Raw genomic sequence first — 13,319 nt, 5'->3', positions numbered from 1 at the left:
ACATTGTAGCTGGCTGAAGTACTTAGTAGTAACATGTTTTGCCATATGGCTAGGCGTACAATAGGCAGTCCCATGTCGATTTCTGTAAATATACTCTGACGTTTACACAAAGACAGAATCGCCTAACAATGCATTTCTCAGAAAGTATTCCTCATCAGTAAGTACTCATGACTGTATAAAAACTGATATTTCAGTTATTTTATAGTATTCCTGTAAAACTTATGTGCACAGTTAGATGATAAGTTTTACATACAAAAATCAGGGAAGTTCATTTGCCAAACTAATTTATTTCTACTAGTGGGAGATTTATGATGAAAACCTTAGGCTTTCTGGTTTATATCAAATTGGTATTGGAATCCTGTAATCTTATGGCTGAGAGCATAACTCAGTGGTTGAATACTTGCTTATCACTGTGGGGACCTCAGCACACATGCACATGCACCATTTCCTAGAGTTCTGTAACTGTTTCAATATTTGAAACAAAGGTATTTCTTCCTTTATTTTTCCTTTCACTTATTTATAATATTTTGAAAGAATACATGTGAAGTATTTGTTACTGTCCTTTATAGACGTACAAGTGAGGTTAGTCCTCTAGAATTGCAAGTTTTATTATTTCTTTATAGAAAATACTTTTTCTTCTCCAGGTGATGGAGAAGATAACCGACCTGGAATGAGAGGGGGCCATCAGATGGTTATTGATGTTCAGACAGGTGAGTCACGCTAGCAGTGTCCCAGCAGAATTCTAGAGCTAAAGTATGAGTAGAGTTCAGCTGTAAATTCAGGCAGTACATGCCAAAATTCATCATTGGCCTACATTTATAATACTTCATAAGTGTGGACACACTTCTTCTCTTTCCATTTATGGTAAAGGTTAAATGTTATTTGTTAAACCAAATAGCAGAGGACAGTGTTGACTGTATACTATCTGAACGTCGGCACTGAGAGAGCAGGCTGCTGTACAGCCGACCGTAGACACCCTAAGAAACGTGTCCTTCACATGATTCCACTTTATAAAACTTGACTCTGACCACGCCAAGAGTTGCTCAGGCAGCATTTTACTTTTCGGAGAGTATTCACACCGTTTTGTTCCTTTGTTTGCTGACTCGGTACTTCTGAAATAAAAATATTTCTTTTGTAGATTTATATTATTTTATAAATAATTAGAAAAATATGATGATACTAAATCTTGACTATTTTCAGAAATTGTTGTTAATAAGAATTAAATATTTTACTTGAAATTAAGTGTTAGACATATATACATAATTTTTAGAATTTGAGAATACTATTAGAGTATCTTTGGAAAAGTTTTCTTTCAAGGTATAGGATTTTGTTTTCTAATCTGTTCCCTTCTCAAAAATACTTGCCTGTCCTACATAAGTAGGCTTGAATACGATATAGCCTTTTAGGTATTAGTTTTCCTGTTTCAGAGTAACAAGCATGCCTATGTTTGTTTGTTAAAGGGGCAAATTTGTACATAAATTATTTTCTTGCTAATAATACACTAGGGGAAATTGTTCAGAAAAGCCCCTTTAATTTCCAGCAAAATGCACTTCACCCCAGGATGAGGTGTCCTGACACTTAAAGGCCACGTTCAACAGGTCGGAGTTTCAGGGTTCTTATTACTATGCTGTCTGTGAGAAGGAGACCGTGCATGATGGGGAAAGAGCACATGGGAAAAAAAGATCGTTTAAATAAAGATAATGTATGGGATTTTTAGGAGGAAAACAAAGATTCAAATGATAAACAAATGTCCTGACAGAACTTAGTATGACCAATGTGGCTGAGGTTAAAGGTAGCAGACAGAGGTCCTTGTTTAGAAACTCAGAAGATGAGGGTATAGACATCTTTCCTACCATACTGTTTTATGCCATAGGAACAGAATTTCAGCAGGTTCTCTGTGGCCTATGGCCATATTGCCATTCCTGTTTGTCTAACTGTAGAAATTGTAGTTTTAAGAATAGTGGGAATGATTATTACAGTCATGTGATTTTAATCTTGTGTGTGTGTGTATTTTACACACACACATGTGCGCCTGTGTGTCCTCATGTTTGTGTGTGTACTCCCATGCATATTTTTTTGCATATTTATGCATATGTATGTGGAGACAGAGGTTGACATTGAGTGTTGTCAATCTCTCTCCCCAGTGCTGGGATTGCATAGCTGCATCTGGCTTATTTGGGTGTTGGGATCAAACTCAGGTCCTTGTGTTTATATCACAAACACTTTACTGGCTGAGCCATCTCCTAGCTCCTGATGTTAATTTTTCTTTCTTTTTTTTTTTTTTTGATGGCTTCTCTACTTATAACCCTTTCATCTGAATCTCACCCCACCTACCCACACCCCTATTACTTGGTGAAAATGTAAATTACTGCACTGAATAAGAGATGCCTTCAATTTTCCCCCATTCAGCATGATATCTACTCTGTTTGTTATACACATACTTTATTATTTTCAGGCATGATTCTTCTGTTCCTGATTTTTTTGGGGGGCTTTTTTATGAGGTGTGTTGAATTTTCTCAGATACCTTTTCTGTATCTGTTATGATCTTGTGATTTTTGCCCCCTTGATGTTATTTATATGTTGTGTTATATTTATTAATTTGCATGTGCTAATACATCCTTGTAGCCTCGGAATGAAACCAACATTATTATGGTATATAGTCTTTCAGTGTAATGTTTGCAAGACTTTTATTAAAGATTCTTACATGTATATTCATCTAGGTTATACATCTCTGGTTCTTTTTGTTATATCTTTATGTTATCAAGATAATACTGGCTTTATAGAGTGAGTTTAGAAACAGTCTTTTTACCCCTGTTTTATGGGATAGTTTGAAGAACATTGCTCTTGGTTCTGTAAATGTCTTGTTAAATTGTGCAGTGAAGCTGTCTGGTCCTATGATTATTCCTCTAGTGTGGTCAGCGATGCATGTTCTAAAAGGAGATGGGAGTAACTGTCATTCCTAGCTAGCAGTGTAGTAGTCTCTGTGTAGTTTTCCTCTGTTGTTGGAGAGTATGTGAATGTCCAGAGCAGTTCTTCAGCCTGTTTGGAGTCTGTTCCTCATTGAGGTTTCTCCTAGTCTCAGCGTTTCCATGTGTTACTGAGGTTGAGCAGGGCTGGATGGAGTGGAGCATGGTGCTGTCTCTTAGCTGTACCAGGCATTCTCATCAGCAGTAGTGTCTACTGCTCCTTTCCCAGAATGGCATAAAAAGGAGAAAACAAAAGAACCACAAAGAGCAGCCAGTTGGGTACAGAAAGAAGTGAAAAGTCAAGCACAAGTAGGTATAATGGTACATTATGGAAAGCTAAGCAAATTTTATTTTGGTTTATTTAATGTATGTCAAAGCATTTGTTCCTTCTCAGTGTTTCCTATATTTTATTTTCTTAAACATTAAGGCTAATAGCTCCTAGATTTCATTTCCCTTTTCAGTCAATAGTTGTTTGTTTGCTTTATGCCATTTCCCTGTCAGATCCAAGGATAGAATAACCATATACATGCACAGTGGGTTAAATTTACTATTTAGTTGCCCAAACTTCTCCCGTCATCCAGGAGTCATATACTGGACCATACCTTGTAGCAGACGAATGTGATACTTTGGCCTACTGTACTGTATGTTAGTTTTATTGATTGTAGTCCCTGAGCCTGACATTCCCCTCTTAATAGACTTTAATTGTGAATTGGGTTTCAGCTGTGGTTTAGGTAAACAGTTGTGTGGAGAGATTTTGTTTCAGCATGGATTGTCTTGTGTTAAGTTATTCTTCCTATGTAATTATTACTGTATTTTGGGGAAAGACTCAGGAAACACATACCCATTATTTGATAGCTGCAGAAGACAATGCTGGGGATTTGTCATTTAGAAACTCTCAACTCTAAGTTTCTGGACCTTGAACTACCTCTATAGCAAGTACATCAAAGTGCTTTTCAAAAAAAAAAAAAATGTGTCTGTATTCCTTGAAGTTTTTAATGAAGTGGATAAAAAGGAATTTGGGTTTTTAATTGCTATCAAACTTTCATGTGGTTATACTTATGCTTCTCTTTTATTGTGTGTATGATTCCGGTTTGGGTATGAGTGTCAAGATGTGCATATAGAGGTCAGGGGACAACTTTGTATAGTCAGGTGAATGCAAGTCATCAGGATTTACCCACTGAGTCATCTCACTGGCTTTTGGATTTTTGATTTGTGTCTGACTTTTTGGCCTTCTCTGTTAGCACATATTTGATACAGTCTGTAGTTTCAAAATGACAGACTTGTTTAATTATGAATAGTGTGCCATCTTGTGGAGGTTTATGCAATCAGCAGTCTGATTTACTCAGAGTAGAGTGGTAGATACTGCAGTTGAGCACTTCAAATAAAAAAGCCCATTTTAGTTTACAAAATGCGTCCAAATGGTGTAAAAGGCCAAATTCTTTACTTGTGTTAATTATTATCTCTTATTTTTAAAACATGTACAATGTGTAAATTGTGCTGCTGGGAATAAGTAGACCCATGGCTTGCTAGATTCTGGTGTTAAATAATGTATCTTTTGTACCAAGGAACAATAATTGAATTGTAATATTTATGGAGTAATAATTGGTAGATTGATTGATGATTATCTGATGTGGTCTCTTAAATGAAATTGGTTTGACCTTTTGAAAATAGGCTACTACTAACTTTATTACCACCAGTCTCTCTCATTCCCCATGTCTTCCTTTTTAGTTAGTTCTACAGCAAGTTCAGATTCTAACCCCTCTGCTTAACATCGTTTAAGCCATGGGTCTACTTATTCCCAGCAGCACAATTTACACTTTAGTGTCTGTGGAATTAAGTTCGAACCCTAGTAATTGAACCTTGACCGAGATCTAGTCACTGTCTGACTTTTTAAACTTCCTGTCTGACTACTACCTTTGTGTCCTGATTTTATATACATTTTCTGTAATTTACTTATTCACCACACAATTTAACTTCTTTGCATACAATGTATAATTTCAGTTTTTACTGTATCTTTAGGAAAGATAAGCATATCACATTTTAGAGCTTAGGAAACTAGTGGTTAAGGTTACAGGGTCAAGATTGAGGCTACAGTATGCCTGACTTTGGGGTTTATGGTTTTTCAAACACTTTGGTTGTGTTCTGTCTCTGTATCTTGGTTATTTTACTCTGCTTCTTTTCTGTTCTACATTCTACTTACTAGAACACAAAGCCACCTTCTGACCCAGGATAGAGACTAGTCTTACCACAAATCTGCCGAGTTGTTCTCAGCCACACGTGTTCTCCCTCTAGAACACCTGTTCTGCATTGTGCTGAATTGTGGCTAGAGTGTAAGTTCTTCAAGGACAAGAGACTATTCATCTTTCTTTTCATTTCCTACAGTGGTTTGTAAGTTCAAATCAGTGCTTAAAACTTATCAGATAGATGTTGAGCTAGGACAAATGCAGAGCTGTGTTAGTCTATATTCCTTTAAGGGGGGAAATTGGAAAGAAAAGGTTGCTGCTTGAGGAAGATGATGTTGCCTAGGATGTACAGGCGTGTTGTTATAGGACTTGTGGGGGGCATGGGTTTCCAGGAAGCCAGCTTTCCCGCTAAAATTTCAGCTTTTCCTCTTTCTTTTCTACCATACTTCTCACCACAGTTCTTTCTAGATAACTTCATAGTTTAAGTCTTTCTGCCTTTTATGGATTAATGACACTTCTTGGTATTTATTTCTAGATGGTTTATCTTTGTGAGACTTAAATGATGAGGGATTGAATTAAAATTTTTGTTGCACCTTTTTTATTCAGTTACATCAAAAGAATAAGTTTCTACAAAATTCATTTAGTTGTACTATTGCTTCAGTTGGACCTCAAAGCTTCCATGGATAGGAATGACATCTTTGTTTAATTCTTTTGGGATGCTTGCCCTGTGCCAGATTTTCTTTTGCTCAGCTATCAATGAGGCTGTTGTAGAAATGTAGGTTTTCTTTGCTGTGAGAGTTTATGCGTACAAAGAGACCTGCTTTTCAGAAAGAACATTGAGAACTCAGAGCCCAAGAGGAAGGGTTATTAAAGTTAATGAACCAGGGTAACCTTATCCAGAGAGTGCCCAGAAGTACTATAAAACAAAAGGTCAATTGCTACTGCTATTTTAGTTCGATGGGCCTCCCTCTACAGGCTTCAGAAATTAACAGGGTTAACTGCTGTTATAGTAGGGTCTTGGCAAATAATCTTAAGCCAGATGAAAATTCTTTGTTCTTTTTCCTGTAAAATTATGTATCTGGACATTACTGTATGCCATCTGGGAAACAATGATATTTAACTAATGATAATGGATTGTTTTATAATTATGAAATAAGACAGAGTTTTAGTACTCTAAAGTAATTGCCATTATTTCATATTTTTTACAGTGCCAAAGGGATTCCAGGTTTTGGTTAGTCTGGAGTCTAGTACAGTAATATTATTGTTACTGTGTCTGAGGTACTTAGGAACTGAAAGGTAGCTAAAGTTTTACTTGTTTGTTTTTCCTCTTTTTTAATAGAAATGTTCACTTTTGACAACTTGTATAACTTAAAATCTGAGGGACCTGAACAGAGTTTTGTAAATAATAAAACAAAGACTGAGGAAAATAAAGTGGCTTGTGTTTGATCACTCTTTATTAATTTCTTACCACTGTTACTAGATACCTCAGAAAAATAACTTAGGGGAAGAAAGTATTTTGGTTCATAGTTTTAGAGGTTTTTAGTCCATTATGGCAGGGATGGCATAAAAGAATAGGTTGCATCATGGTGGCAAGGAAGCATAGAGCGTAAGGAAGGAAGAGAGGAGGGGAGAGAAGAAAGGAGGGTGTAGCTGGAAGTTCTCCTGTGTCCCGGTGGTTGGGACAAATTTCTCCCACTCATGTCCCCCAAGTAAACACACTGAGGCTTATATTAATTATAACTGCTTGGCCATTAGCTCAGGCTTATTACTGACTAGCTCTTACACTTAAATTAACCATAGTTCTTATCTGTGTTTAGCCAGTAGCTTGGGACCTTTTCTCAGTTCTACCTTGACATCTTGCTTCCTCTATGTCTGTCTGTCAACTCCTGACTCAGCCCTTCCTCTTCCCAGAATTCTCCTCGGCTGCTCACCCTGCCTATACTTTCTGTCTGGCTACTGGCCAATCAGTGTTTTATTTATCACCCAATCAGAGCAACACATATTCACAGCATACAGAACATATCCACAGCAGGAGGGAGGGAGGGAGGAAGGGAAGGAACTAAGAGAAGATACTGCCTTTAAGAACCCTCTTCCAGCTCTGCCCCCTCTTAAAGTTCACAGAACCTACCAAAGTAGTGCTTCTGGCTGTGACTGAGCCTCTAAGAATGAGCCTGTAGGGGACAGAAGTTCAAATCCAAAATCTCTGCTAAGACTCAAGGCAAGCTCTTAAAGGTAAGCCTCTATAAAATGAACATGATAGACATTTCCATTCCAAAGTGAAGGAATGGAAGCATAGAAATGAAATCTGTAGCTCTTGTCCAGTATCTGGGGTATGTAATGGTATGATATGAGAAAGAGACATGCTTTTCAGAAATACATTGAGAGAGAGCCCAGCTCTGAAAGGGATTGCTTTCCCACCATTTGGTTCCAGCCCACAAGGCCTCTCTTTGAGGCTAGCTTTTCTTGTTGGCCTGCAGCATTCCTCAGTATACATTCTGTGTTCCTGAAATCTCTTAACTTCCTGGGTGTTTATTTGTATCTTTGGACTCATTCCCACAGCTTGGTGCCGGATGGACACATTGTCTCACTTCTCAGCCTAACTTTGAAATCTGAGTAGAAACCTCCATGACTCTCTACTCTATATGTCTGCAAAACCACGAAGTCTGCTGCTACCTTAAGTGGGCTCAGTGCCTGGGTAGCTCAGCATGGTTAAATAATCTTTGGGAAATAACTTGATATGGTGTGAGGTCAGAGTGCCCTAGAAGCACTGATTTCTCAATGAAAAGTCTTCTAATGTGTTTACTCTTTGCATTGGGTGTTTATCCCACCAATTCCTGAGACACTCCCTGTCACCTTTCCTGTTGTTTCATTGAAAAGAAACTGGCTTCCTTTTTCATGGTCTAAGCGGTCCAGAAACCATGCCTTCCTTAGTTTCAAATGTGTATAGAGTTTTTCTAAACCAAGTTTTTCAAATCTTTCTATTTGCCTTTGACTTCCAACTTTCTCTGTAAACCTGGTGAAGACCATGGTCCTCTGATCTTCTGGGCTTCCACTGGAATTACCATCTACGCTCTACCTCTGGCATCCTAAGTTTCTTCTAGCCAGTTTCAGTGAACTTTTCTAAACTCTAAACCAATTCCAAAGAACCATATGGCCTTGGTCAGTCACCAGCAACAGCTTAGCTCTAGTATCAGATTTCTATATTATATTAGCAAGGCTTCTTGTCACTGTGGCAAAACAATTTAGGCTTACATTTTTAGAGGATTTTCATCTACCAGTGTAGGAAGGGGTTGGCAGAACTACTCACACCATTGTGACCAGGAGAGAGGACAAGAGTGCCAGGACATTGTATTGTCTCAAGGATACACTCCTAGTGACCTTCCTCGTACAGCTAAGGCCTCCTTCTAAGATTTTTAGAAACTCCGAAATGATACCACCAGTTAGGAGCAAACCTTCCAGGATAGCCTGTGGGAGACATTTCCTTCTCAGACCATAGTATCCAGTTAGCACTAGAACTAAATCTTCCTCCAGTGGGTTGTTCTTCCTCTGATAGTAATGAAGCATTTGTGAACATTTCACTCAGAAAATTTGCTTAAAACTTTAAGTTATATGCAAACATGACAGAATCTTAGGTGACAGCCCAGCTGTGAATGGGAAGGGGTTTGGTAATGTAACAGTGTTTTCATGTGTAGTTTTGAATTGTATATCTTTATGATCAGTCATACTTTAGATGGTAACTGCCACGTGTAGAGTCTGAAAACATACACTTCAAAGGATCAGTGACTTGACAGTTTTATTCAGTAGGCATAACATATTTACAAAGGGGGGATATTTAACAAAAAGAAAGGCATTGTATAGAGAAGGATCTATGATATAGTATTATGTATAAAGATTCACTGCTCACTGAGGCAAATAATTTTGTCACAGTGATAAAGTTTGTAAATGCAGTAGACATTTTAGAGTGACAAGAAATTAATTTCTCAAAGTATTAGGTTAATCTTTGAAAAGGAAGATTATTACAATATATTTGGGAAAATATTAGCCCAATATTCATGGAACTACCATTGTTTTATATCAGTTTATTCTTAACTTTCAGCTAGTTTTAACCATTGCTTGGCAATAGGAAGATATTACCTTTAATGTTATCCTTCCTCATTGTGCCTCCCCCCCACCCCGCCCAGTAATAGCTACATGTCTTCATGTAATCTTTTAAATTTTGAATTTTTATACTTTTAATAGTTCTGTCAGCTTTTAGTAGCTAAAATACGGTCCAACAGACCAATTCTTAAACTGGCTGCACCAGGTTCATGTGGGAGACTTTAAAAATACAAACTCTTTAGCCACTAAAGAACTTTGGAATCAGAATCTTGGGGAGCATGGTCTACTGATCTGATTTTTAAATAAATTTCTCAAAATATGGTTCTGCAGTAGTCTTTCCATATACTTAGGCTTAAGAACAGCTGGAGTACATTTTTGAAAGCTATAAATTTAGAGATAATACTGTAAGAAATATGAAAAGTATCTTCTTAAATGTTCTTTGAAACAATTGAGTGAGTCTGGTGCCTTAACCCGTGTCCCTATGGCTTTTTTTAATACATACTGTTTTGATTTTCATAGAGACTGTTTATTTGTTTGGTGGCTGGGATGGAACACAAGATCTTGCTGACTTCTGGGCATACAGTGTGAAGGAGAACCAGTGGACATGTATCTCTAGAGACACTGAGAAAGAGGCAAGTTCCTAGTCTTTTCATTCAACTGTATCACAGCAGGAGCGTGGTGTACACTGCTGCATGCTTGTTTTCTTCTCTGATGTTTCACAACACTGGTAGTACAAAAGAATTTTGAAGTAAGAAAATCAGTTGGATTCACCAACTCTTGTGTTTGAATTTCTATCCCTGGCCCATCAGTTAGTGGTGTATATAGCTATTTTGTAGAGTTAAATAGCAATATTTGGTTTTGGTTTATTTTAAGCTACTTTACCTTAGAAATGTAACCGTGTAATATCTTTTCATGCCGCGGCACTCTGCTCTTGTTCTCAGCATTCATCTCCCCCGTGCACTGTGAGGATGGAACCTGGCCTCAAAGTGCAGTATCGCTGAGCTAGTCTAGCCCCCACCGCCATACTGCATTTCCTCCGGAGAAGCATGCTTTGGATGTTTTAGCTGTACACTGTCTAGCTTTTTAAAACATATGTTTGTTTGTTTGTTTGTTATTGTTTTGCCGACATGCATGTATTTGCATCCCATGCATGTCTGGATCTGCAGAGGTCTTAAGAGGTCATTGGATCCCCAGGAACTAGAGTTGTGCATGGTTGTAAGCTACTGTGTGAGTTCTGGGAACTGAATCCAGGTTCTCTGCAAGAGCAACAAGTGCTCTTAACTGCTGCTTTGTCTCATTTGTCCATTTTTGTCTCTATTTTGACCCTTCATGTTTCACTATACAGTCATGTGCTACATAATAGTTTTTAACCATTGATAGTCCATGCCCGTGGTGGTGGGCTCATAAGATATTGTTTAGGGCTATCACAGACATATTTGTTTATATAGATACAGTATAGAATGTTGGCACACGATGAAATTGCCTAACTGCATTTCTCAGAATCAATCCTTATCATTAAGCTATACCTGTCAGTTTTCAGAAGTGATATTTATTTTAATTAAAATAGTATCTATACATATGTCTGTGTTTGTACCTATATATGAATAAATGAAGCATTTCTATAATGAAAATAGCTTTGATTTATGGATTTGAATTAAATAATTACATGGTAAAATATAGGAAAAAGCAAATATTATTCATCTTTCCTCCAAAATTGTTGTAGACATATTCTCCATCTAAGCTATTTCAGATTGTAGGTTGGAAAATAAACTACAAAAAAGAGAAAGCAAAAGAGAAAAAGACCTAAGTCAAAACCACTGATTTTTGTTTAGGGAGGCAGATTCAAAAGATCTGGAGGTGTGCCTTCAGTCTTTGAAAATTGAGTTCTTTCTTACTCAGTCTGCTCCAAGAATTAATCATTTGGATAGCACTTATTTTTCCATAAGATCTTGAAATGCTGATTTCTTTTTCTAATCCCAGGTACATAAAAATGATCTTCCATTTCCAGTGTTGAAGTATCATTTTTTGAAATGGTTATTTTTCTGCCCTCAACAAAAATAAAGACATATCTAAAATCACTTAATTTATTTATTCTCAGCTATTTTAAATTGAGTTAGTTACATCTTTAACTATTCTTCCAATAATCATAGGGTTCATCTTAAAATCTTCCATATTCATTGATTGTGTCAAATTTATGCCAAAGGTCCATTGATATCAATACTGCATTTCAAATGTCCTTTCGTCTCTATTCCTTTTCATGCTATTTCTTCCACTGTCTCTCCTTCCCTCTCTTCCCCTCTTCACTCCCTCCCTACCCAACTTAGGAACTTGCCTAGGCTGGCCTTGCTTTGTGATACTTCTTCATCTTCCTGGAATTACAGAAATGTATGACCATCTTAGGAGTTGCCTTAAGTTTGAGTCCAGCTAGGTCTACCTGGGAAGTTCCAAGTTAACTTCTGCCACATACCCAGACCCTGCCTCTAAACAAGTAAACAAAATTAGTAAATAAATAATCCCTTGGTTTTTTCCGAGATAGGATTCTCTGTGTAGTTTTTTAGTGCCTGTTCTGGGTCTTGCTCTGTAGACCAGGATGGCCTCCAACTCACAGAGATCTGCCTGGCTCTGCCTCCCAAGTGCTGGGATTAAAGGCGTGTGCCACTGCTGCCCGGCATGAATGATCTTTTAGAAACATCTAGCTTTGATCCCTATTGAGTTATCTTTAACATTAGTCATTCATAGAACTTTAATGCTGTATAGTAGTAAGCATTTCTTTGCTTGTGAGGCAGTAGGTTGGCTGGGTCATTCTGTTATTAGGAGCGTCATTTGGGAGACAACTGTTGGCTAGTCTAAGGTTGCTTCAGCTGAGACTACATGGGTGTGTTTTACTTAATTGTTCACCTATCTGTAGGCTAACTGGACTTGTTCTTAGAGCAAGGGCAGATGTTGTGGGATATTTGTACACTGTGAAGATGTGTCACTGTGATTGCTTTAATAAAGAGCTCAATGGCCAATAGCTAGGCGGGAAGTATAGGCAGGACTTCTAGGCAGAGAGAGGAAATAGATGAAGATGCCATTGAGATGCAGAACGAGTGGGACCCACAGAATGGAAGAGAGGTAAAAGCCATGTGGTAAAATGTTGACTAACAAAAATATGGGTTAATTTAAATTACAAGAGCTAGAGGGACAAGCCTAAACTAAGGCTAAGCTTTCATAATTAATAATAAGTCTCTGTGTCTTTATTTGTGAGTGAGCTGATGGCCCAAAAGAAATTCCAATTACAGGCAGGGCTGCCAGGGGATGAAATGGCCATGAACACTCCACCAAGTTTATTTCTGTCTCATTTGTCAAAGGGAGTCAGATAACTTCAGTTCAGAGTACATGTATGGTGGGATGTTAAATGGTATCCATACAAGAAAGTATAGGGGGAAACCAAAACAATAATAAAACAATGTATCTACTCCAATTTCTTTAATATCGTGAAAGTACCAGTTCTCATGCAGCCATATTCCCTGACTGTGTGTGAGGACTGACCACACTGACCATTTCTGCAATTTTACCATGTCTTCATCTGTCTCATTTGCCAGTGTTTCCCCGTGTTCTCAGTGTGATCTCCCATCTCCAGCTTCCACCTATATGTTCTTTAACGTTCAGTTGAGACTTCCCTTGTTTAGTATAGCCTTTCTTTAGCCCTCTGAGCAGAATTTAAACCTCCTTGATGCACCCACCTTCACCTGAAACTTGTTTGTTTTTCCACCTAGAGTCTGAATTCCTGATAGGCGTGAAGCATATATTTAGAATTTATGTATTTTAAAGAAGTAATAGATATTCTTTTGTAAGTGATCAGATAAGGTAAATTAAATAAAAAACTGGTATTGGAGTAAAGCAAAGGAATGATAAATACAAAATTCAGGAGATTGGGTGCCCAGAAGTGAGGCTTTATGAGTAGTACTGATGTTTTGTGTTTTTGAGACATGGTCTCACTAGGTCGGGCAGACTGGCCTCAAATTCAGGGCTGTGCTTGTGTCCCTCCTACTGGCTTTATGTACTCTGTGCTGAGGTTACAGGCATGTGT

The 13,319-nt window shown here is 37.7% G+C and overlaps 1 protein-coding gene and 1 non-coding gene across 7 annotated transcripts in view; one reads left to right on the top strand and one right to left on the bottom strand.

Moving 5' to 3' along the window:
* The window catches only part of Mkln1 (muskelin 1), a 315,449-nt gene that overhangs the window by 251,496 nt on the left and 50,634 nt on the right, over window positions 1-13,319 (top strand). For all 6 annotated transcript variants that reach the window (XM_036182846.1, XM_036182847.1, XM_036182848.1 and 3 more), the window contains 2 exons: window positions 645-710; window positions 9,767-9,879. In XM_036182846.1, coding sequence (XP_036038739.1) covers window positions 645-710; window positions 9,767-9,879 — 179 coding nt within the window. The remainder of the gene's footprint in view (window positions 1-644; window positions 711-9,766; window positions 9,880-13,319) is intronic.
* Window positions 726-811, bottom strand: LOC118580962. The gene has a single exon (XR_004944612.1). It is a non-coding gene; the product is annotated as a small nucleolar RNA SNORD45 (small nucleolar RNA).

Source organism: Onychomys torridus, chromosome 3 (assembly GCF_903995425.1).
Source record: "Onychomys torridus chromosome 3, mOncTor1.1, whole genome shotgun sequence".
Taxonomy (NCBI): Eukaryota; Metazoa; Chordata; class Mammalia; order Rodentia; family Cricetidae; genus Onychomys; species Onychomys torridus.
The sequence above is the reverse complement of the archived record's forward strand: the minus strand, read 5'-3'. Positions and strand labels throughout refer to the sequence as shown.